Raw genomic sequence first — 25,418 nt, 5'->3', positions numbered from 1 at the left:
TTACCTCTCTAAGTGCACCCACGTGCCCAGGTCTCCCTGTCCACTCTGCTCCAGCACACGTTCCCCAGTGTCACATCCCCATGGGTCCAACCCAGCCCCAGTACGCTCCAGTTCAAGTTTCCCCATCGCTACCTCTCCAAGACAGTGCACCCAATACCTGGGTATCCCTACTCGTGCTGCTCTGGAACTGGTGCCCCCTCCAGGGTCGCCTCCTCAATGCGGTTCCAACCAAAGGCTCGTGATGCTCTTGAAGAGCATCCTTCCAATATCACCCCAGCACAGTCCCACTCCCACCATGGTGGCACAGCCCAAACCCCCGTTACCTCCCGTCCCGCTCCATCCCCATGCCCATCACAGCCCCGTGCTCTCCCCATTGACACCGGCCACCCTCAGCCCTTACTCTGGCGCTTGACTGTCCTCCTGCTTGATCTTCTCCTCCACAGCCTGCAGCGCCGCGGCCAGGGACGCGCTCGTCTCCTCCAGCTTCTGCTGTGCCAGCTCGGAGCCGGCGCTGTCCACGGAGGGGCTGGCGATGGCGGAGCGCGGCGGCTTCACCGGCACGGGCTGCGCGCCGGGCGACAGCGGCTTGGCGGGGCTGGAGCACAGCGAGGGCGGCGTGCTGGACGGCTTGGCCGTGCCGGCACCCAGCTGCCGCGCCGGTGATGGGGCCGGCGTCGAGCCGGCGCTCACCGACTGGATGGCGGCGTGGGGCTTGGGGGGCTTCGGCGCCGTGGGGGGCGGCGTGGGCTTGGGGGACACCGGCGGCGGCGTGCCATGGACCCGCTTCACCTCTGCGGAGAGAAGGGGCACAGGGGTGGTGGGATGCGCGGTGCCCCCCCACTGGGGAGCGGGGCTGGGGGGGGTTGGCACCTACCTGGGCTGCCGGGGCTTGGGATGGGCACCTTTTTGGGGATGGGTGTGGGCGGCCCGGGCACCTTCTGCGGCAGCTGAGCCAGCACGGGCTTGGGGGACACCGGTGGCTTGAAGGGCTTCTTGTGCTCGACGGGCGGCGCGGTGTAGTCGGGGCCATCGGTGCGGGCAGCGGGCGGTGGGGTGGCGGGAGGCTCGGCCCCGCTCAGCTCCGAGGCCGGCCGCCGCTTCACGGTGCCGGTGCCGTTCTGGTAGACGGCGAGCGAGGCCGGTTCCAGCGCCGGCTCCTTGTCCCTGGCCTTGGGCCGGCGCTTGACGGTGTCGGACTCGGTGAGCACGAAGCGGACTCCATCCTGCTGGCTCTGCCGGGCCCGGATCCGGCGCTTGAGCGTGGCGCTGGCCTCCACCTTGGCCAGGTCCCCGTGGCGGTGCGCTGGGGACAGCCCCTCGCCCGCCTCTCCCCGCACTGGCCCCAGTGGCCGCGGCCGCTGCTTGATGGTGAGGGTGCCCTCCTCGGCGAAGGGGATGCCGTCGGGGGAGCCGCCGCGCTCCACCCGCAGCCGCTCGCCGGCGCCGTCGGTGCCTGTCTCTGACCGCACGCTGTCAGCGCGCTCGCGGCGGGCGGCTGCCACCAGCCCGGTGACGGGGCCGCTGATGGTCCGGCGCCGGTTCACCACCTCCCCATCCAGCCCGATGGCCTCCTTGTGCTTGACGGTGGCCAGGACGGTGGCCACGCGCGCGCGGTCAGGGCTGCCCGGCGGGGGTCCTGGCTGCAGGTAGTAGCCATCGGGCGCCTTGGCCGGCACCGGGGCCCCGTGCGGCTTCTGCAGCGCCAGCGCCCGCGCCCCGCCGCCGATGGAGGACATCTCCAGCATGGCCGCGATGCTGCGCACGCTGCCCGCGCTGCCCGTGTCCACGCTGCCGCCCAGGTCGCTGGCCCGACGCTGCTCGCGGCGGCTCTCCCCATTGGCAGCGGCGGGGGCCCTGGTGGCCGCCTCTCCTTCGCCATCCTTGGGGAAGTCCTCGGCCATGCCGGCGCTGGAGATGGCAGAGCTGGAGCGCTTCGGCGGTGGCGGCGGCGGCCCCTTCTTCTTGGGCCGGACGGCGAAGGACTGGCTGCGGTTGACGTTCTTGTCGCCGCCGGCGGGGGCCCGCACCGAGTGGCTGCGCCCCACGCGCCGCTGCACCGTGGCGTAGGGCCCCGCGTCCGGCACCAGCAGCTCATCCCGCTCCTGCTCGCTGTCGGAGGCCGCGTACCGGTTCAGGCTGTGCGCCCGCTTCTTCGGCCGGCCCGGCTCCTCCTCGCCCTCGCTCGCGGGCGGCAGGCACAGCACCGGCACCGACACCGGCAGCACGGGCACGGCCGCGGGGCTGCCCTCGCCCTCGGCGGGCTGCGGCAGGACATAGGCGAAGCCGCGGTGCGTCGGGGATTGCGGCAGCGAGCGCGGTGACGCGGGGCGCTCACCCGGTGGCAGGAGCTGCGGGGTCGGCTTCACCTTGGCAGTGGCGTGGGGCACGGACGGGCCCTGCGGGGATGGGGGCCGCGGCTTGCCGGGGGTCTGCGGCGGTGTCAGCTGCCCGCTGGTGGCAGGGAAGGGCTGCCGGGGCTTGCCGGGCACGGGCGGCACGCTGGCGCGCTTCACCGGGTGGCCGTGCCGCGGCGGCCGCCCCTCCTTGTGCGGCGCGGGTTGGCCCTCACCGGCCCCATCGGCCAGGTACTCCTGGCTCTTGGAGATGGCCGCGGCGGGGGCTCCGCGGGGGCCGTCCCCCAGCAGCTCCTGCGAGCTGCTCATCACCCTGGCGCGGCCGCCCAGCCCCGTCACCGCGCCCGCCGGGTTCGCCGCCTTCTCCGCGGGCTCCTCGGGGCCCTCGGCCGTCATGGCCACCTGCAGCTCGCTGCTGAGCTCGCTGTCCTGGAACGTGGTCATCTTGGGCGACTGGCACTCGGGGGGCTCCGGCGGGGGGGACTCGATGGCCAGCACCTCCGGGCACGCCGCGGCGGCCCCCTTCCTCTTCAATGTGCCCGGCTCGTACTTGCCCATCTCGGCGCGCTGCAGCTCCGCCAGCTTCTTCACCGCCAGCATCAGCTTCTTCTGGTGGCCTGGGGGTGGCACGGGGGCATCAGCATCGCCACCGGGGATGGAGGCACCGCAGCGGGAGCAGCAGCACCGGACCTTACCCAGCTTGGTGATGCCGATCTCCTGCAGGTCCTCCCAGGTGATGTCGGTGATGAAGTCGATGTTCTCGTAGCCGTTCTCCACCAGCACCTTGTAGTACTGGGACAGGCCGATCATGGAGAGCCACAGCGCCAGGTTGGCCTGGGGGGTACACGGGGCACAGCTCAGTGCTGGATGGCAGCACAGCACCCACGTTATGGCGGTGATCCCATCCTGATGGACCTTAAAGCTTACCCAGCTCCAAGCAGGGACCCCTTCCACTGGAGCAGCTTGCTCCAAGCCCCTGTGTCCAACCTGGCCTTGAGCACTGCCAGGGATGGGGCAGCCACAGCTTCTCTGGGCACCCTGTGCCAGCGCCTCAGCACCCTCACAGGGAAGAGCTTCTTTATATCCAACCTAAACCTCCCCTGTTTAAGCTTGATGTTGGCACCATCTGGCACTGCCCACCCTCATCCCCCTCTGCAACCCTTGCTTGAAGGGGACAGGGTGCAGGGGACCAGTTTCCACCCTGGATGTGGCTTCCCCATCCCCATCCCTATCCCCACGCAGCCCTTACCGGTTTGTACTCCGGCAGCCACTCGGGGATGCTGAGGTTGTTGATCTCAGACGCAATCTTCTTCCTGTGCCCCGGCTTGGTGACACCGATGGCCGTGAGGTCCTGGGGCAGAGCGAGGGGTCAGGGCCACCCCACAGCACTGTGCCACCCTCCCCATGGCACCGCCAGCCCATGGGCTCACCTCGGGCGTCATGCGGCTGATGGTGGTGATGTCGTAGCCGGCGTTGATGAAGTTGGGTGCATAGAGCTGCAGCTGGAACTTGCAGAGCCACTGGTACACGGCCTCCGAGCTCTGGGGCAGCGAGAGGGACAGCAGGGATCAGGGCAGCCCCCAGGGATGGGGACCCATAACCTGGGCTTGCCCCACATCCATCCGTGTGCCAGCAGGGTCTGTGCCATGGGGTGTGCAGGGGCTGGGGCCATGGGGTCACTCACAGCACTGGTTCATGGCACGGCAAAGGCATCAGAGCCGTGCCAGCATCACCGCGCTGCCACCTGCGGCGATGGGTGCTGGACCTGTGCCCCCCTCCCCGGGGTCTCCCCAGCCCCGTGCTCCCCACTCACCTTCCCCTCTGATGGTGGCTCCATTTTCTTCAGCTGGGGCTCGGCGGGGGGCTGGGGGGTGTATGGGGAGCTGGCCACGCTCTGCGACCTCGAGGCACCTACCGGGGAGGCACCGGTCACCGGGGCCGGGGATGGAGCTGGGTACCCCCGGGTGCCACCGCCACGGCCCCCAGGGCAGGCATGGGGCAGTGGCACCCACCCGGCACAGCAGTCGTGAGCACCCCGGGGTGCTCTGCATAGGGTCTGTTCCCTTGGGATGGGCAGGGGTGGTGCAGGGCACTGTGCCCAGGCACTGGCACTGCCAGGCAGCCCTGTCATTCCATCCTGGCAAGGCTGGCTGCGCTGGCATGAGCCACCAGCACCACGGTGTACACAGCTCCCAAACGCTATGGCAACGCTGCGAGCCCCCAGCCCAACCCTGGTGCTGCAGGACCCTCCATCCAGTGCAGCCCTGAGCAGAGGGACCCAGCCAGAACCCCCTTTAGGGCACGTTTCCTGGCTGCCCAAAGCCTTCATCCCTGCTCCAGCCATGCCACTGAGTGATGGGGCTCATCCACCCGCTGCATCCCTAGGGCTCCAGCAGCACACACTGCCCTGTCCCCCAGGGCCCCCCAGTGCCCACCCACCCTCCAGATCGAGCCTTTGCCAGCCCTGGGGGTGACGAGGGGTGCCCAGAAAATCCTGCCTCTGATTTCTGATGAGAATCAGAAAGAGCAGCCCCTTCCCCTGGCTGGGAATTGCATCCTCCCTGCGTGTGTGCATCCAATGTGTACATCCGATGTGTGTGCATGTGCCTCCATTGTGTACATCCGATGTGTGTGCATGTGCCTCCATTGTGTACATCTGATGTGTGTGCATGTGCATCCAATGCGTGTGTGTGTGTATCCAATGTGGCTGTGTGCGTGTGCATCCTCCTTGCATGTGCATCCCTCTGGCAACTGCATCCCACTTGCGTGGGCATCCTCTTTACATGTGCATCTCTCTGCTGTGTGCATCTCCCTCACGTCTGCATCCCACTTGCGTGTGCATCCTCCTCTCCAGTATGTGCTTTCCTCCTCCTCCAGCAACCATCCCCTCTGTGTATGTGCATCTCCATCCCCTCCGTGTGTGTTCATTCCCCTCTATACGTGCATCCCCTCCGCGTGTGCATCTCCCCCGCTGTGTGTGTGTCCCTGCTATGCCTGTATCCCCCTCCCCGTGTTCACATCCCTCCCTCCCAGGTTCCCATCCCCGCTGCATGTGCATCTCCGCAGCCGAGCATCCCCCCACGCTCATCTCCCACGTGTGCATCCTCCTCGCACGAGCATCTCCCATCTGGTCCCCCCCACCAAAGCTTGTGCCTCCCCCGTGCCGTGCCCGTGCTCCCACTGCCAGGGCAGCCCCCAGCCCTCAGCACCCCCCCCCCCCCGGTTGGCGGTGCCGGCCCCGTCTGGGATTGCGGTGGGGCTGGTGGGGGGCCAGGGGAAGGGAAGGGGCCGGGGAGGAACGCTGCCGTCCCCTGCCCGCCGCGCCGCCCCCCTACCCCCCCACGGGGCCCCCACTAACCGAGGCAGGAGAAGGCCTGGCAGCAGCCGAAAGGCGACAGAGTCATTTTTTACCCACACGTTTTCCTTCTGGCGACGGGCGCCGTGGCAATAAAACAAAAAGACAGATCCCTGGATCCACGGCGCGCCCGCGGCAGGGCCAGGGCTGCTCCTGCTCCGGCAGCACGCACCTGCGGGGATGTCCTGCGCCTTGGCCGGCCCATCGCCCACGGCACACTCTTGCGCAGAAGCCTTCTGGGAAAGGACGGTTGCCAGCAGCTGAAAAACACCCCGGGAAAGGGGGGAAGAGCAGGCAGGAGTGAGGCGGGTGCTGCGGGTGCTGCGGGCGCCGCTGCGGGTGCTGCGCCCCGGAGAGGGTGGGCAGGGAGAGGCGCAGCGGATCCAGGCTGCGGCGGGGAGAGCGGCAGCGGCACAGATGGTGCCTGGCAGGCAGCGAGTGCCCGCGGCGCCCCGAATCCAGCCCGGCTCGTACCCGGCACAGGCTGCGGGTGCTGGTGGAGGGGGGACCCCCAGTGCAAAGCAGAGCCTACAGCGAGCTCAGTGCCCAGCATCACTAAGGCAGGATGCCAGGGGAGGTGGGGTCATGGGTGCCTCAGGCCAGGACACAAGGTGCTGCACAAAGCACAGTGTGCCGGCGGCAGCATCAACATGCAGTGGGCAGAATGCCAACGGCAGCATCAGGATGCAGTGGGCAACATGGCGGCAACAGCATCAGGATTCAGTGGGCAGCATGCCGGCAGCAGCATCAGGATGCAGTGGGCAATGTATCAGCAGCATCAGGATGCAGTGGGCAATGTGGCAACAGCAGCATCAGGATGCAGTGGGCAATGTGGCAACAGCAGCATCAGGATGCAGTGGGCAATGTGCCAGCAGCAGCATCAGGATGCAGTGAGCAACATGTGCCGGCAGCAGCATCAGGATGCAGTGGGAAATATGCCAACAGCAGCATCAGGATGCAGTGGGCAATGTGCTGGCAGCAGCATCAGGATGCAGTAGGCAACGTGCCAGTAGCAGCATCAGGATGCAGTGAGCAATGTGTGCCAGCAGCAGCATCAGGATGCAGTGGGAAATATGCCAACAGCAGCATCAGGATGCAGTGGGAAATATGCCAACAGCAGCATCAGGATACAGTGGGCAATGTGCCAACAGCAGCATCAGGATGCAGTGTGGAACATGCTGGCAGCAGTTTGCAGTGTGCAGTGTGCTGTGTGCTGGCAGCAGCAGGCAGATGCTCTGTGCAGCACGGAGCTGCAGTGGGCAGCATGCCAGCAGTGTGCAGTGCAGTGCAGAGGGACCCTGCAAGTGGCAGCAGAGACACAGCACACAGCTTTAGCAGGATCCTGCATGCACAGGCAGCCCCTGAAGCACAGCGGGACATCGTGCCAGGTCTAAGCTTGCATCCTGGAGCGGACACTACCATCAGTGACACTCTGGGTGCAGGTAGAACCTATAGGACCCATTTGAGCATCAATCCCATCAGGGACCAAGGGCAGCTGCCGGGGCAGCAAACACCCGGCCTGGAGCCAAGTGCCACCAGGGGCTCCTCTTACCTTGACACCTTCCGAGCCGGCGTGCAGGGCATGGGCCCCACTGCCCGCGCTCTGCCCGCTGCCCGAGCTGCGCCCCGAGGCTACGCTGCCCGTGCTGCCCAGGCTGCTGCGGTCCCCACCTGCACAAGGAGGAGATGCCATGGCCAGGATGGGGCACTCCGTGTCCCGCCACCGGTGCGTGCTCCCCATGGGGACAGGGAGGCTCGTACCTGCGAAGGGTTTCCGCAGCACCCAGATCTCCTCGGTGGGAGCCGGTGCAGCCGGTCCGCCCTGCGACGGCGAGAGGTGCGATGGGCTCATGTCGGCCCCGCGGGACCCTTGGTGGCAGAGCAGAGAGAGCAGCCATCAGGCGTGCGTGGCTCCGTGCGCTCGGGCTCGCAGTGGTGTGGCACGGGATGAGGTGACCCAGGGCCCATCATGGCCACGTTCAGTAAAGGTCCCCAGCCGTGCCCAGGGGTGCCAGCGCTGTCCCAGGGGCTGGTACCACCCCAAAGAGATGCTGCAGGGTGATGGTGACCAGCCTGGGACCCCACCACACAGGGCATCTCCCTTCCCTGCTGCCAGACCTATGCCAGGATTCTCCAGTGCCCCAGCTCAGCCCAGGCAGAGCACAGGGACCGTGTTGTCCCTGTACAGAGCAGGATGGGGACATGACCCAGTGCAGGGGACCGGGGTTCCCATCTCCCTGTCAATGGGCCAAGACGATGCTGACCATGCCCCTGCGGCTGCCTGTGCCCATCTGAGGGAGGACACAGGGGCTGTGTGGGGCCAGGAATGAGAGCTGAGCCCCCCTGTGCCCCCCAGGGTGCCCCATGGCAACCAGTGACACAGCAGTGGGTGATTGAATCCAGCCACCCCGCAGCACGGCTCCATCACCAGCTCAATGCACTGCCCACCTCCTGCTTGCACCAGGGCCGGCAGGGATGCCCACAGAGAGAGCACAGCTCAAACCAGCACCAGGTGAGATGGACACCAGCCTGGGGAAGCTTGGCACTGCCACAGCCCCTCCACCAGCTTCAGTCATTGCCACCCCAACACCGCCTGATTCAGTTCCTTAAGCCCTTCGCCCCGTTAGCAGTCAGGGGGATGGTCCGGGGTGATGCAGTCACTGAGGAAGCACCAAGGGGACAAACGGGCACACCACGATCACCATGGGACATCCCTGAGCCGCACCGAGAGGAGCCCGCGCTGCTGGGGTAAAGCTCTGTGCAACCCAGCACCGACAGGAACCCTGCGGGAAGGTTCTGCTCCCTTGTCTCCATCACCAGCCCAGGGCTCTCCCGATGCAACCCACAGCACCAGCACCACTGGGGCTCAGGCAAAGAGCCCCAGTGCCAGAGAGCCGGTGGCAGCCCCCAGGGCATGGCATGGGCTGCACAATGCAGACCCCCCACCAAATACCTGCTCAACCCATAGACCTGCAGCACCCATCACCTGCCCGCACACAGGGATGGTCCCCAGGGGTCAGCTGAGCACTGAGCCAGCCCCAAGAGCATCCCCCAGGAAAGCAGCCCCAGCACCACAGCCCCAGCCCGGTTAGAGCTGCTCATGGGGTGCCAAACACTCGGTGGGAGAGGCTGCAACAGGCAGAGGGTCCCTGTGCCCGGGGCTCCCAGCTGGGCACGGGGCCTGGAGGGTGGTTTTGGGGATTCCCATGCACAGGGAAAGGGTGGGAATAAGAGCAGGGGCTGCAGGGTGCTGTAGGTGGGATGGGGGACACCAGGGTGATGAGTGTAGGTTGTGGGCCCCCAGGATGATGAGGGTGGGATGTGGGACACTGGGGTGCTGTGGGTGGGATGGGGAACACTGGGGTGGGGAGAGTGGGATGTGGGACACTGGGGAGGTGTGGGTGGGATGTGGGATGCAGAATGGTGCAACTGGGATGTGGGACATGGAATGGTGGGATGGGGGTCACTGGGATGCTGTGGGTGGGACGGCGAACACTGGATGGTGCAAGTGGGATGTGGAATATGGGATAGTGGGAATGGGGTCACTGGGATGGTGTTGGTGGGATGCAGGATGTGGCAGTGCTGTGGCTGGGATGTGGGATACCAGGATGGTGAGGGTGGGATGTGGGACACTGGGGTGCTGCAGGTGGGATGCGGGACACAGGATGGTGCGAGTGGGATGTGGACATGGGATGGTGGGATGAGGGTCACTGGCATGCTGCAGGTGGGATATGCACATAGGATGGTGGGATGAGGGTCATGGGTGGTGCGGGTGGGATGTGGGGCACTGGGGTTGTCCGAGCATCAGTGCCACGGGCCCCGCCGTGCTACAGCAGCGCTGGCGAGGGGGTGCAGTGGAAGGGACATGCACGCGTACACGCATCAGCGCACGCACACGCCTGCATGCACACGCACACGCACACCCGTGCCCACGCCTGCATGCACAGCCACGTGCACGCACTCGCACACCCTGCACACGGGCGCACGCAGCGTGGCAGAGGGGGGGAGAGGCTGAGCAGAGAGAGAAGACTCGGTACACACGTTCAAGGCAAAGAAAGGAATCCATGGAGAGCACGAAGCGAGCGGTGAACTACCTTGTCCGTAAGGCGGCTCGTCGGCACTGCTAGGGGAGAGCCTGTGATAGCCAAAGGAACTGAAAAGAGTCTGATGGGAATGTGGTGGTGGAGGTGGAGGTGGAGGCAGGGAATGGAACGGATGGGACGAGGCGTCACCGTTTAGCACAGCAGCCCCGTAAGCCGGGAGCGGGATCTTTTGGTACTGTTGGGGGATTGTTACAGTCTCCCATGAACCTGATAATAAAACATAACAAGAGACAAAATGAAAAGAATCAAAATAACCGAGACCCGCTCAGCGCCACCAGAAAAATGGAAATAAAACAAAAGAACAGAAAAAGAAAGGGGGGGAAAAACCAAAGCAGCAAACAAAAAAAGCCACCAAAGGGACGTGGAGAAGCCAGAACCGAGACGGAACCGATGCGGAGCCAAGGAGCGGCAGCGGGAGCTCAGCGCAGGGCCCAGTCCAGCGCAGGGTACAGCCCATGGCACATCCCAGTGCCCCACAGTGGCTCCCCATTGGGGCATGGACATGGGGCACATAAAGGCATCCTAGGAAGGGAAGGGCTGCAGCGCTGGCACCCCCGTGCCCAGCTGGCCAAGTGCTACTGCAGCCACCCCGCTGCGCCCCATGCTGCTGCCCCACTGCACAGAGCCCAGGGCTGCAGCCGATGGGGTGGCTATGGAACCCCGCACCCTGGAATCACTGCTACGGAGCCAAGTGGCATCGCAGGAGCCACGGATCTCGGCCCATGGTACCAGCACACAGCGCACACATTGAACCTCGTCCCGTGGGACCAGCGTGACCCACACACAGAGGGTGGCTCTACCCCTGCCTGGCCAGCACATGGCCCCTCTGTGCTGTTCTCCACCCATGTCCCAGTGATGTGGGCACCCTCAAGATCGTGTAGGGCCAGGCAGTGGGGAGCAAGGCGGTTGGTGAGGGACATTCCAGTGCTGCCCGCAGAGGTGCCAGCCCCATTGTGCTGCTCCTGGCAGTGGGGACAGCCACAGGGGACCACACATCCCACAGGTAACCTACAGGGATGGGGATGGGGACAGGCAGCCGCAGGGCAGAGGAGCAGGGCCCGATCCCTGAGACAGCCCCTGGTCCCCATGGGGCAGTGCCGGGTCCCTGGCATCAGTGCCCAACCCCTGCACAGGTCCCGCGTCCCCACCACTGCACAATCAACCCCTAGACTGCAGTGATGTCCCCGGCTCTCCCCATGCACCAACCTCCTGGCACCACAAGTGCCTCTCCAAGCCCAACATCGGACCTGGGGCTGCTGGCACCGAGCCCCCGGTGCATCAGGTGGGCATTGAACCCACAGGCACAACAGGGGCAGCGACCCCACACACTCCATGGGGACACCAGCCCCACATGCACAGTGGGGACACCAACACCATGCGCTTGATGGGGACATCAGCCCCGTGGACTTCACAGGGCACCGGCCCCACATACATGATGGGGACACCAACCCCACACACTCAACATCACTGTCCCCATGCACACGGCAGGGACACCAAGCCCACGCACGCAATGGCACCAACCATATATACATGATGGGGACACCAACCCCACACATTCCATGGCACCATCACCATGGTGGGGACACTGACCCCAAATGCATGACAAGGGCATCACCCCAGCTGGGCTTGACCCCCAACACCCCAGTCCCCACCAGACCGAAACAGGACTCCCTGGGGCTGCAGTTTGGGAGCAGCCCCACACAGGGAATGGAGAAGGGGGGATTATTTGCCTGTTCTCTTGCTGATGGCCTCGACGAGGCTGGAGGGGAAGTATCCGACGCGGTCGTTGCCGGTGCGGTTGTCGTGGATGCAGCCCTTCCATCGCCCATCCGCGTGCTGCTCCAGCACCTGCGGGCACGGCCGGGTCAGGCGCCGGTGTCACCGGCAGGGTCCCCTGGCTCCCCCCAGCCGCACTCACCGTGATCACGTCCCCGGCTTTCACGTTGAGGCTGGTCAGGTCGTAGTTGTTGCAATAGTCCTTGATGGCCCGGACCTGCAGAGCGGCGGAGGCGTCTGCGGGAAGAACGGGAATGGCGCTGGGTGCCCGTGGAATGGAATCATGGAATGGGTTGGGTTGGAAGGGACCTTAAAGCCTGTCCAGTTCCAACCCCCTGCAATGAGCAGGGACATCTTCAACTACATCAGGCTGCTCAAAACACATCCAGATGATGGCGCATCCATCGCCTCTCTGGGTAACCTGTGCCAGTGTTTTACCACCCTCATTATAAAGAGCATTTCCCCTCTCATCCAGGCTCAATCTCCCTCTTTCAGTTTAAAGCCATCACCCTCATTCTATTGCAACAGGCCCTGCTAAAAAGTCTCTCCCCATCTTTCTTATAGGCCCCTTTTAAGAACTGAAAGCTGCTCCAAGCCTTCTCTTCTCCAGGCTGAACAACCCCAAATCTCCCAGCCATTCCTCAGAGGAGAGGTGCTCCATCCCTCCATTCCCAGTGCCCCCCTACCCCGCAGCATCTGCTTGATCTCCTTGCTGGCCTGGCTGGTGGTGAACTGGTTGACGATGTCCAGAGCTGTTTGGTTGTAGGTGTTCCTGACGTGCGCATTGATCCCGCTCTGCAATAGCACGGAAAGAGCTTTGGAAGGCACTGTCCTCCCCGCTGCCACCCCATCGGACCCCTTGGACCAGTCTAAGCCAGCTCACTGTCGTCCCCCCCCAGCACCCTCCCCGCTATGAACACCCTGTGCTGCATCCCCATCTCCGGGTCACCCCATCCCTTACATCCAGCAGCAGCCGCACCACGTCGGTCTTGCCGCAGAGAGCCGCTTCGTGCAGCGCCGTGCCCGCCTTGGTCTGCCGGTTGATGTCGATGCCGGCCTGGAGCAGCAGCCTGCAGCGGGGCGGGCGGTGGGCTCAGCCGGGGGCGGGGATGCACACACAGCTCCCGGTGCTGCCCCCTGCCCGCGGCACCCACCGGATGATGTCGATGTGGCCGTTCTTGGCGGCCAGGTGCAGGGGGCTGGTGCCGTTGGGGTCGGTGGCGTCCCCCGGCTTGGGCTCCAGCAGCGCCGCGCACATGTTGCTGTTCAGGAGCAGTTGCACCACCTGCAGCAGCGAGCACAGACGGAGCAGGGCTGCAATGCCACGGCCACGGCCCCGCTCCCAGCCCTGCTCCTGCCCCCTGCCCGAGACCCAGGTCCCCACCACTGCCCCTTCCTGCTCCCCAAGGATGCTCCAGCATCCCCAGGCTCATCGCTATGTCCCCATCATCTTCCCCTGTGCTGACTTACCCCGACCCGGCCAAACTCGCACGCCAGGTCCAGAGGTGTCTTCCCGGAGTTGTCCATGATGCAGGGGTTGGACTGGTGCTGCAGGAGCATCTCTGACTGCGGAGGAGCGAGACCCCAGCTCGGCGAGGGCAGGGGGGGCAGCACGGCCCCCCCGGCGCTGCCGGCCCCACCGTACCACGTCGTAGTGCCCGTGCTGAGCCGCCAAGTGCAGGGGGATCTGCCCCTCGTCCGATGGGATGTTCACGGAGGAGCCTGCTTTCAGCACCATCTTCATGGGCTCCTTCTTGCCTTGCCAAGCCGCGTAGTGCAGGGGCCGCATGCCTGTGTGCGGCCAGGCTGTGAGCCCCCCCCATGCCTGTGCACCCAGAGCCTGCAGAGGGGCAGGGGGCCGTGGCCAGCACCCAGGGACTTGCCTTTGTTGTCCTTGATGTCCACCGCAGCCTGCGCCTCCAGCAGCAGCGAGATGAGCTCCGTGTTGCCATTAAGAGCTGCATGGTGCAGAGCTGAGAACCTGGGGACCAAACCACAGTGTCAGGGTCCATTGTCCCTGTCCCCCTGGCAGCATGGGCTTCATCCTCCCCCATCCCAGCACCCCAGGGCACCCACTCTGCATCCTGCAGCCCCCCATGTGCGTGTGTCCCCAAGCTCCCTGGTACCCCAAGCTCTACCTCCCTCCATGGGATAAAGAGCCACAGGGATTTATACACAGCCATGTTCTAGACAGGAGCCAGCCACATCCCAGTGTGCAACAAGGGCCAGAGGGTGGGATGTGCCAGCATGGATGGGGGCTTGGCCTCCAGCCCATCACGTTCCCTTGGGGCTCTGCAGCTGCAGGACAAACCCCACAGCCCGTGCAGTGGGATGCAGAGATGGGGATGTTGCAAGGCTTGGGGCAGGGTCTGGTGTGTCTGCTCCAGGGATGCTGGAGCAAGATGGTTGCAGATGAAACACTCCCTGAGGATGCTGAGAGGACTCCACGGGGCTGGAGGCAGGGCAGGCACAGGGTGAGTCCCCACTGAGGATGGGAGTGCCATGGAGCTGCCCTCCCTCCCCACTGACCCAATTCCCCCAGCCTAGCCCTGGCAGCACGGCCACAGGCACTGGCACAGGGGGACCCAGGCTGCCAGATGGCAGCGGTGCCCCTGCCCGGTGCTGGGGGAAGCCCCCGGTCCTACATCCCGCTCTGCTCCCACAGCAGCCGGGATGGATGGGCCACGCCGGGAGGCTCATGGCTGGGAAGCAGGCCAGGAGCTGACCTACTTGCTGCTGCTGGCAGCAGCGTCCTCCATGCTGCCTGCTGCTGCGGGCCCTGTCGCACACAGCATCCCCATCCCATCCCATCCCCAGGCCACCCGGTGTCACTGGAGCACGGGAACACTGCAGACCCCAGTGGATGCCCCAGTACTCAAGAGGTTGATAGGGCGATGACCCCATCTGACCCCCATCACCAGGGCCCCTGTCGAGGGGAACACATCCGCTCTGGGTACCGTGCTTCAGCCACCGCGCTCCCCGCGGATGCGCTGCAGGAGCAGGGATGTGAGCAGACAGCTCCTGCCGAGCCGATCCCCAGCAGCTGCTGGGGAAATGTCAGTGTTTTCCGCTCCGGTGCCCAGCTCAGATCCATTCAAGATGGTGCCAATCGCAGGGCTCCCCCCCTGGGGCTGCCTCAGGGGCTCCCCCGTGGCACAGCCCATCCGGCTGCAATGGCCACACGCTGTGCAGGGCACTGTCCCCTGGGGACATGGGCACAGGGGGTGCTCGCCCATGGTGCCCACCAGCCCTGCAGTCAGCAAGAGGTGGGGACCTGAGGCACAGCAACTGGGATGGATCCTTTCCAGGAGCATCACTGGAGGTGGTGCAGGGCTGCTCCTGCATTCCCCAAGCCAGCCAGAGCCAGAGCAGGATGCGAGCAGGGCCCTGCCTGCAGCTCAATGGCCATCCTACCCCTACCACAACACAGCTCTGCGGTGATGTGCCAGCTCCAGCACCCATGGCACAAGGTGGTCCATGGGGTGATGCATCCCCTTGCCCTGCCCCATGCAGGCAGCACCAGGCACCCTCCCCACCAGTGGCTGATGTGCTCACACGTGGGCACAGATGCCTGCACGCACACACACGCTCAGCTGCACATCTGCACGCTCGCATGCACCCATGCATGCACACACGTGCTCATGCGTGGCTCGGCAGAGCTGATGTGCTGACGGTACCAAGGGATGCTCATTGCCACCGGGTGAGGATGAGGGACCTGGGCTGCTCCAGCCACGTGTTCTCCCATTCCTGACCTCATCCAGCCCCTCTGCTCAGCACCACCTCCATGGGCACTGCAGACCCACCCCTGGGGTCCAAGTGGCATCACCCAGCCCCATGTCCTGCCACCCTGCTCAGTGCGGGGCAGGGGAGGCTTTGCCCATCCCAACCCTGGCAGCTCAACCCCACCGCTCCACAGAGCCTGGTGTGCCTACACAAGACTTGCTCACTGCACCCTGCCATGCACACACCCCACAGCACACGCACCCCAGTGCATGGCACCCCGCACACCCCTGCAGGCAGGGCTCCACTCACCCATCCGTGTCTTGGAAGTTGACGTTGACTTTCTTTGCGGATCCGAGGAGCTCTGTGAGGGAGGGAAGGGGACAGCACATGAGAGCAGCCCAGGAGGAGGCCAGGGCACTGACCCGGGCTGCAGCTCCAGATCTCCCCCCTCACCGTGGTTTTGGCTCCCTGCAGCTCCACGCATTTCCCACCCCACACTTGCCTTTGTGGGCACACAAAGCACCTCGGGGCGATCCGATCCCATTAACACCCGAGGAGGGATGGAGCCAGATTTACATGAGATTTATCAGGAAAGTGCCACTCAGGCTTTGCAGCGAGCCTGCTCTTCCTCACAGCCCAGCAGGGACATGGAGCAGGAGCAGGAGGGAGAGGAGGGTGGCTGCAGCACGGAAGAGCCCTGGGATGGGGATGCAGGCCTGGTGCCCACATCAGAAGGGGCAACTTCATGCAGGGAAGGGAGACACGGAGCAGAGGGATGCTCCTGATGCATCATGGCCATGGCCTTGCTCACTGCCCCTGTGCTGTGTCTCCTGGTTGCCATCCCATTCATTATGTGGCACAAAGGGCTGTGCTGGCAAACAGGGCACCAGCAGCAGGAAGAGTGGCTCTGACCCGTGAGCCTGGTGCATGTGTGATGGAGGGACCCAGGAGTGGCCAGGGTGATGGCAGAGATTTCTCCCTCCCCATGCAGGGGCTCCCAGGCTCAGCACCCATCAGCTGCCTGACAGCCCGAGCTGCAGGGCGTTTGTTAATGGCACAGCCCAATGCCAATGGGTGAGAATGACAGAGGAGGGCTTCAGAACAGCCAGCACCATCAGACCCCGTCCCCCAGAGCACGGTGCTACAGGGGGGCTGTGGGGCCAGAGCCACAGAATCCCAGCCTGGTTTGGGTTGAAGGGACCTTAAAGCTCATTCATCTCCAAGCGGGGACCCCTTCCACTAGAGCAGCTTGCTCCAAGCCCCTGTGTCCAACCTGGCCTTGAACACTGCCAGGGATGGGGCAGCCACAGCTTCTCTGGGCACCCTGTGCCAGCGCCTCAGCACCCTCACAGGGAAGAGCTTCTGCCTTAGATCTAAGCTAAATCTACCCTGTTTAAACCCATTATCCCCTGTCAGCGTGAAGCCGCTGTCCTTCAAGGGCCCTGGTGCTGGTGCAAACATGGGGTTGATTCTCCCCCAGTGCCACACCAGCTCCCACCATCTAGGACCTTGCCCTGGCTCCTTGTGGGTGCCACCATCCGCATGCTGGTGGCACCCTGCTGTGACATAGAACCAGCTCTATGGAACCCCATCAGCCCAGTGCTGCGCCTAAAGCCCATTCCCTGGCTACTTTGAATCCGTGCTGGGGCCTGAGTGCACCGGGATGCTCACGGCCTCTGCCAGAGCTTTAACCAAAGTCAAACCACTGCATGGCTGCAAGTCCCTGACTAAGCACTTGGCACGGGCACTGATGGAAGTGCTAAAGAGATTCTGGCAGCCACAACCCCTCCTGCAGGTGCAGGGAGGAGGGATTTGCTGCTCCGGTGTGTTCGGTCGATGATGGTGATGGAAGATGCTGGGGATGGGTGTTAAGGGATGCGGCGCCGATCCTCAGGCATTGCCCCATCCCAATCCCTTCCTGGGAGCAACCCATGGTTCAAACCAAGCCCTGCAGTCCTCCATCTCTCTGCAAGGACCGGTTAACCCAAGCGGGGCCCATCCTGGGGCTGGAGATTGGAGCCAGTGCTGGGCACGGTGCCGCTCCTGCGCCCGCCGGCTCCTTTTGTCCACATCCCTGGGGGTGCAGCTCGGCCCCCTTCTCCTGGGAGCTGTTTCTTGGCTCTGGATGGCAGCGGAAGCGGTGCTGGGCTCCTCTCCATCAGTGTTGAATAGCACCTTTGTTGGGGAGCTTGGCCACAGCTCCGGGCTGGCGGGGAGCAGCTCACCCCGTCCGCTGCGGTCGGTCCTGATGCTGTGGGGTTCTGCCCATCAGCAGCGTCCAGCTCTTCCCAGGGGAGCACAGGGGCGGGATGTGGGGGATGATCCCCCAACAATGGGGACTTGTTGCTGCTGTGGTTTGTTCATGTGTTAAACGAACAGTGTGGATGCTTCATCACGTGGAGCTTGGGCTGTCGGTTGCTGGAAGGAGGATGCAAGGAGGTGGCAGTGGGCATCCTGCAGTAGCCTGGCCCTCCCCATGCCTTCGGGCCCCCGCTGGTGTCCCCGTCACTCCCTGTGACCCAGCAGTGGCACTGCTTAGGCATCAGGAAGAAAACTCTTCCCTGTGAGGGTGCTGGGGCACAGGGTGCCCAGAGAAGCTGTGGCTGAGCCTGGAACCCAACCAGACCCTTGGCACGGCCCCACTGCAGCTTGGAGCCTGCAATCCCCAGTGCAGAGCAGGGCAGGACAGGCACCCAACACATCACCAGATCCACAGCCCGGGGTCACCTCAGCCCCACTGCTGCCACCCGGGATCTGCAGCTTGGATGGGGAAGTGAGACGTGGGAGGGCTCGGTAGTGGCTGGGAAGCACAAGGAAAACTCCTCCATTAACAAGGGAGAGGGAAGGGAGCTGCCAAGTGAAAATACGAGCCACAAAAGGAGAGAACACAGAGGGGAGGAGAAAGCAGGGCTCCTGCACGGCCACGCTGCCAGCAGGCACCGAGTGTGTCCCTGGCCACTCTCCCTGCGGGATCACTGAGCGGTGACACAGAGCACCAAGCACCCACAAGCACCGTCATGCACAGAGGTGGATTTGGGGGCCACCAGGCAGATGCTGAGAGGGAGAATGGGGGGACCATTGGCACCCCCAGCACTGGTACCCCTCGATTAGACCCTCTCAGTGTCCTCTCCTTGCTCCCCATGGGGTGCTCAGCTGATGCTCTCATTGCACACCCCCCTCATGGCAAGGTCCCCCCCAGCTCTCAGAGCAGCTTGCAAAGGCTGATGGCGCTGAGGAGGGTCCGGGGGACCACAGGGCAGGGGGATGCTCTGCGGGATGCAGCGAGCCCCAGCCCCGGCACCTCCAGCTCCATCCCGCAGCTCCTGCGTGCAGCGGGAGCCGCAGCCGCCTCCGTAGGCACCGGCTCCAAACCGCGCCTGCCGCGGGTGCCCAGCGCCGCGGGGAGCGCAGCCCGGCCGCGGCTCCAGAAACGCCTCTGCTTGAACACCGGGAGCTGGATGCGCGCTCGGGTTCAGCCTCCGGCCCCGCACCGGCCCCAGCCCCGGGGGGGCACCGACGCACGGGAAGGATGCACATGCGGGGTGGGCACGCACGGAGAGCGGCTCTGACAGACCATGGGGCCATGGACCCCTGAGCCATGCACAAACACTGCCCTGGGTACCCTGGTCTATGCTGCAGGGAGAGCCCAGTGCCGCTGCTCTGAGCATCCTGTGCCCAGGCACTGCTCCTGGCATCCTGGTTCTGTGCCATGGGGACATCTATGCCCAGCTGCTGCTCCTAGTGTATGCCACAGAGATTGCCCAGTGACCAACCATTGCTCTGGGTATCCCAGTGCATGCCACAGAGTGGCCACCATGCCCAGCCACTGCTCCTGGCATCCTGGTGTGTGCCATGGGGAGAGCGCTGCACTCAACCACTGCTCTGGGCATCCCAGTGTATGCAGCAGGTAAAGGCCAGTGCCCAACCACTGCTCGGAGCATCCTCACGCGTGTGATGGGAAGTCCCCTGTGCCCACCTGCTGCTCTGGGCATCCCAGTGCATGCCATAGGGAGACCCCTGTGTCCAACCACTGCTCTGGGCATCCTGGTGCACGCTGCAGGGTGACTCCCACATACAATCACTGCTCCAGGCAACCCGGTGCATGCCATAAGGAGACCCCCATGCCAGGCTGGCTCCAGCCCTGTCACTGCATACATGTCCAAAGCCACAGCCCCACACAGTGGAACTCCTCCGTGCCTCAGGGGACCCCTCTCCATCCCCAGCAGCGGGTCCATGCAGTGCTCAGGCGCCAGCCCCCTGCATCCGCAGGCAGAGCCGCGCCAGCAGCGATCGATGCCCATCCGGGGCGCGGGGGCTCACGGCCAAGCCCCTGCTGACAAAGCACATCCCGGCTCCTGCCAGCTCGCAGGGATCCAAGCAGATGGCTCCAGCCTCCGCGATATCAACATCTACTTAATGAGGGGAAAACCATCGCTGCTTCCCCCCCCTTTTCTCTTGGTGGCAGTGAAGAATGAGCCAGGGCAACCCCCTACATCCTTATCTCCATCCTTTCCATCACCCCGTCGCATCTCCCCTCCTCTCCATCCCCATCATCCCTGTCACCCCCTTATCCTCAGCCCATGCGGGCAGCTGGACCCCAATGTGTGCCCCCCCTTGCCCCAAACACAGTGGGTGCCCTCAGGAGCAAGCACCCCTGAGGAAGGCAAAGCAAGGAGCCTATTTTGGAAGAGGGAGGAGGACCCCGCAGCGGCATCGCCGTGAGCTGCTGGATAAAGGAAGCATCCAAAATAGCTGCTCTTAATTATATCCTTGCTGACGAGTGCCACGCAAACAACGGGCGCTGCACGAGGAGCAGTGGCAAAAGGGGGCTTATTCCCTCGCAGCAAGGATTGGGGTCCCCATAGGGGCATGTGCATGGGCAGAGCTCGTGGCCACGAGCTCTGCCCATGCACATGCCCCTATGGGGACCCCACAGAGGTGAGCAGAGCATCCTCAACACCAGAGAGCCGGTCCTTGCTGCTGACAGGCAGCAAGAAGCTTGTACTCTTGCAGCCAAGGTCGTGTCAAGCGCGATGCTCGGATGCTAATGAAGCCGTTATCATCTTCTGATCGATTCGGGCTGTATAAATAATGCACCGGGAAGCTCTGGGACATGGGAAGGGATTGCCTGGGGCAAAGAGGTGGCAGGGATGGGATGGGCCTGTTGCAGTCCAGGTCCCAACACAGCTGGATAATGCCTGACCAGCACAGCTGGATGCACCAGTGACCATCACAGCTGGATGACAACTGCCCACCTCAGCTGGATAATGCCTGACCAGCACAGCTGGATGCACCAGTGACCACAACTGGACAACAACTCCCCATAACAGCTGGATGCAGCAGCGACCACAACTGGACAACAACTCCCCATCACAGCTGGACATACACTGCTCATCACAGCTGGATATCCCAGTTTCCATCACAGCTGGATAACTAGTGCCCATCACAGCTGGATGCACCAGTGACCATCACAGCTGGACACACACCAGCTGCATAACTACTGCCCATCACAGCTGGACAACAATTAACCCATCACAACTAGATGCAACAGTGACCATTACAGCTGGAAAACAACTGCCCAATCACAGCTGGATGCACCAGCGCCCATCACAGCTGGAAAACAACTGCCCAATCACAGCTGGATGCACCAGTGCCCATTACAGCTGGAAAACAACTGCCCAATCACAGCTGGATGCATCAGTGACCATCACAGCTGGAAAACAACTGCCCATCACAGCTGGATGCACCAGCGCCCATCACAGCTGGAAAAAAACTGACCATCACAGCTGGAAAACAACTGCCCATCACAGCTGGATGCATCAGTGACCATTACAGCTGGAAAACAACTGCCCATCACAGCTGGATGCACCAGTGACCATCACAGCTGGAAAACAACTGCCCATCACAGCTGGACACTCACAACTGAGTGCCCCAGTGCCATCACAAGCCCTTCCCCAAATCCCACCCACATTGTGGAGGATGCTGCCCCGTGCCCAGCCCAAGCTCCGGATGCCCGTCCCTCACACGGAGCCTTCCCCGGGGAGCTGGGCATCAGCGCTAGGGAATCGATCGGCTGTGGCAGCCTGAGTCACGGTGCTGCAGCAGCGCAGGGCTGTCCCCTGGGGCCAGGATGAAGCAACTTAAACGCAGCTTTCAAGAGGCTGCGGGGACTCCTCCGTGATTTCATTTTCAAAAATAGGGAAACTTCCTGCTCCCAAGGGAGCCCGAGGGGCTGGTCCCTGGAGCAGGAGGAGGCAGGGATGGAGGACATGGCTGTGCTCAAGGCAGAGCCAACCTGGGGCTGGGAGCCATGCAAGGGACCCAGCACCCCACGGTGCCCACCAGTGCCACGCTCACCAGCTGAGCATCCTGGCTCTCCCTGCATCAACGAGCCTTATCCTCACCCGACTTTTCCTTGTGGTGCCATAAAGCCTGCCCAAGCCATGCAGCATCCCCCAGGATCTCCCCCAGCCCCAGTCTGGGGCTCAGCCATGCAGCCCCCCAGCTCTACAGACCCTTCCTGCTGTGAATCCCCAGCAGCCTCCTGCCCATTCCATGCTGCTGGCAAACCCGCTGACCCCTGAACAACACACGGTGCTGCGCTGCTCTGCCATGCCAGGGGCTCGGCCCTGTGCAAGCAGGGATGCAGGAAGCCGGTGCCAGGGATAGGTGCATGCAGCGCACTGGGGACACGCGGTGTCACGCTCAGCTCCATGGAACCAGCTCCAAGCATCGCTCCAGCCCGGTGCCAGCCGCACGCCCACCCTCGTCTCTGCGGAAACGCGTGTTGGTGTCGCTTGCATTGAGAGCCCGTCCCCCCCGCGCCGAGGCAGCAGCAAACAGGTAATTTCCAGTAATCACCGCGGCTGGAAGGAGTCACCGCCGGCACACGGAGAGGCTGCCGCGGCAGGGAACGGGATGGGGCTGCTCGGAGCTGCCGTCAGCATCCACCCCTCCATCCGCATCCCCGGTTGCCCAGGACACGAGGGCAGAGGGAGGCAGATGCTGGCACCACTCACCTCCATCCCAGGGCTGCCCAGCTCCATCCTCCCTATCCTCATCCTCATCTCCTCTGCGGAGCCAGGGAGCCCTGGGAGGACCAACCCAGCCGTGCTGGCCTGCAGGGAGGGACCGGGAGCTTTGGGTTGCTTAAAGCGTCATTAACTAACGAGTAGTTGCTATCATCTGACCTCCCACGAACCCTGCTGCAGCCCAGCATCACTGGCAAGTGTGGGGAGCTCCCAGCATACACAGAGCATGTTCCTGCGTGCATGCGTGTGCATGTGCATGCAGGTGGGCCAGATAAATAAGAAGGCAACCAGCGCTGCCCGCAGGATGGCAATGGGGGACCCCTGCTCCATCGCTGCTGGGAGATGGGGTTTAAAGGCAGCCCCAGGACCCGCACACGCCGGGGCAGAGCCATCCCGGAGGCTGCAGCCGCTGCGGAGCTGCACAGAGCGAGGAGCGCGCTGTAAACAGCCCAGCTGCAATGCAGGAGCCGGGCAGGCGCTGCTTTGTCTGCTCCAACCGCTCCGGCGGCCGAAAACCGAGCGGGGCCTCAGCGAGGAGGAGGAGGAGGAGGAGGAGGAGGAGGGGACGCGGAGCCGCGCCGCTGGCACACATCTGGAAGGGATCAAAGCTGCTGCTGAGAGCCCGGCACCGACCCCCGCGCCAGGCCGGGGGGGAGGCACTGCCGGAGCAGCCATGGGCACACAGGGCGACGCACACGGGCACACGCATGCACACGCATGCAGAGGCACACAGCACACATGGATGCACGCATGTACCTGGCCACATAGAACCACAGAATCACAGCATGGTTTGGCTTGGAAAGAGCCTCAACATCACCTAGCTCAAACACCCTGCCATTGGATGCTCATACACACACGGACGCAGAGGGGCACACACAGGCACTCTGGCAGAGTAGTGCTGGTGCAGAGCACCTGAGGATGGTGCTCAGAGAATCAGTGTCCACGCTGTGCCCACAGCGGCTGCTTGGGCACCATCTCCATCCTCTCCATCTCCAGCTGGTCCAGGCCATGGGGGTCCCATCATCCCAGTGCTCCCCAGCCACACAAACACCTCAATCTGCTTGGTTCCTACCATGCAGCCAGCACTGACCTTGCTGGTGAGACCCAAGGAGACCCATGCAGACCAGCGGCTCTTCCCAGCACCGCGCTTCCCTGGCCGATGGCTCACGCCATGCACCGGTACCCATCCATCACCAGAGCAGGCCCAGCAGCGCAGTGCCATCAGGCTGAGCCAGGGCCGGTGCAGCATCCCCAGCTTCCCATTTCTCAGGCTGATTGCTCCTGTCGCTGCGGAGCCCAGCGTTAAACACCTCATTTTCTGCTCCCGTATCGAGTTGGAAAATACTATTAACATTTCATTACAGCTTAAAGATCCCTCTCAGCCCAGCCCAGAGCCAGTCCATCAGCGGGATCGCTCCTGTGCCAGGCAGGATGTGCTGGACCCTGTTGCTCCAAGGAGAGGGGACCAGGAGGGTGAATCCACATATCCCAGCTGCGGGATGGGGTGGGAACCTGGGACAGGGGTGGACATCAGTGCTGCACTAACCCAGCACAGCCCATCCTCGTGGTACCCTTGGCCACAGGGGGGACACAGCAAGGTGATGGAGCAGCACCAAGATGGGAGCACCATGGCAAACACATGCAAGAACAGCCCTGAGGACCAACCCAGAGCCAAGCAGCCCCCTCCACCACTCACCCTGCCAGCAATAGCACAGCTCCTGAGGACCCAGCACTGCTTTAGCCTCCATAGGGACCCTGCCACAGCACCGTGCAGCTGCCATCCATGAGCATTGCCTCCATAGGGTGGAGGATGCTGCAGAGGGTGCGGCACCCCACTCCCTCTCCCCACTCCATCCTGCAGGCACAAGGGGAGCAGGAATGGACTGGGGGCACCCCAAGCCAAGGAGGGGGCTGATCAGAGCCTTTCCCAGTGGCTTGGAAAGGGAGGGAAGAGTTAAAGGGAGCGCAGAGCAGGGGAGAGGAGCCAGACGCCAGCCTGGCTACTGGAAACCACGATGGGCTGGCAGAGAAGGGACTGCGGACGGGGCTCAGAGCACCCACAGCACCATCACCCGCATCCCCGCCATGCTGGAAGCATCACCCACCACAGCGCATGGGCAGCAGGGGCACCGAAGCACCCGGCAGCAAGGTCCTGGTGTGGGAAACAGCCAGAGACAGCATCCATGGGAGAGCCACAGGCACAAGGGGCCGCCCAGAGCTGGCAAAGGGCGAATTGGTGTCAAGCCAGGCGAATTTGGGACTGTGCAAGAGAATCGAGGCCAGTGAGGGATCCTCGAGCTGGGATTGGAGCCGTCAGCTCACAGCTCCTTTGCTCCACAGCAGCCAACAACCCCGGGTCCTCTGCAGCATCCCATGGCAAACAGGGACCCCACAATGGGAGGTTAAAGGAGGGTTTGGACCCACAGCTCCAGCCCAGCTGCAATGGGAGGCTAAAGGAGATGTAAACCAAGGAGCTGTGCCCCAGGCTGAGCAGGAACCTTGCACTGGAAGGGAACTTGGCACCCGCCAGCCTGCACCCTCCTGCCAAGTCCTGCTGGGAGCGAGCCTCACACACGGGCTGGAAGCCCCGATAAGTTTATAAGGGACCTGCTGGCACCATTGAACACAGCAGCAGCAGGAGCTGCTCAGCCTGGACGGCCCCGAGGCCCCGTGCCTGGGATGCACCAGCATCGCCCAGTGCCAGCATCGCCCCATGCCGGCATCACCACCCGCATCCCAATGTCTCACCCCTTAATCTGTGCCAAGGGGATCAGGGAGGGCCATGGGGGGCCCAGCATCCTTCAGGCCAAGCTGACCCAGGCTCTGGACCTGCAGCCACTTCCTCCTGCTCAACACTGATGGCTCCAGCACCCAGGGGCTCCGGTGTCCCAGCCAGCTCCCCCCTGCCCGGCTTCTCCCCAGTGCCCGTGGCCAAGGAGCAGGAGCCATGAGATGCTGGCAGCACCGGGGAGGTTTCCGGTGCCAGCGGGGGCACCCGGGCAGCTCCGGCACCCTGGGCACTGCCCCACAATTGGATTTGCAGCTGCCCGGCCTTTTACTGCATGGAAATTGAATT

The 25,418-nt window shown here is 63.8% G+C and overlaps 1 protein-coding gene across 1 annotated transcript in view; it reads right to left on the bottom strand.

Annotated features, from left to right (window-relative positions):
- Positions 1-25,418, bottom strand: part of CASKIN1 (CASK interacting protein 1) — a 29,541-nt gene that overhangs the window by 684 nt on the left and 3,439 nt on the right. Inside the window, 18 exon segments of the mRNA XM_061349162.1 lie at positions 401-791; positions 875-2,971; positions 3,050-3,188; positions 3,604-3,705; positions 3,785-3,895; positions 4,168-4,237; positions 5,833-5,969; positions 7,262-7,380; positions 7,471-7,531; positions 11,481-11,660; positions 11,731-11,825; positions 12,275-12,383; positions 12,550-12,658; positions 12,743-12,873; positions 13,059-13,154; positions 13,234-13,379; positions 13,472-13,569; positions 15,621-15,672. Of these exon segments, the coding sequence (XP_061205146.1) occupies positions 401-791; positions 875-2,971; positions 3,050-3,188; positions 3,604-3,705; positions 3,785-3,895; positions 4,168-4,237; positions 5,833-5,969; positions 7,262-7,380; positions 7,471-7,531; positions 11,481-11,660; positions 11,731-11,825; positions 12,275-12,383; positions 12,550-12,658; positions 12,743-12,873; positions 13,059-13,154; positions 13,234-13,379; positions 13,472-13,569; positions 15,621-15,672 (4,243 nt within the window).

This window comes from Neopsephotus bourkii, unplaced genomic scaffold (assembly GCF_033783945.1).
Source record: "Neopsephotus bourkii isolate Nb327-2 ecotype Australia unplaced genomic scaffold, CSIRO-AGI_Nbou_v1 NB_384, whole genome shotgun sequence".
Classification (NCBI taxonomy): Eukaryota; Metazoa; Chordata; class Aves; order Psittaciformes; family Psittacidae; genus Neopsephotus; species Neopsephotus bourkii.
Note: the sequence above shows the minus strand (reverse complement) of the source record. Positions and strands in the feature narration are given on the sequence as shown.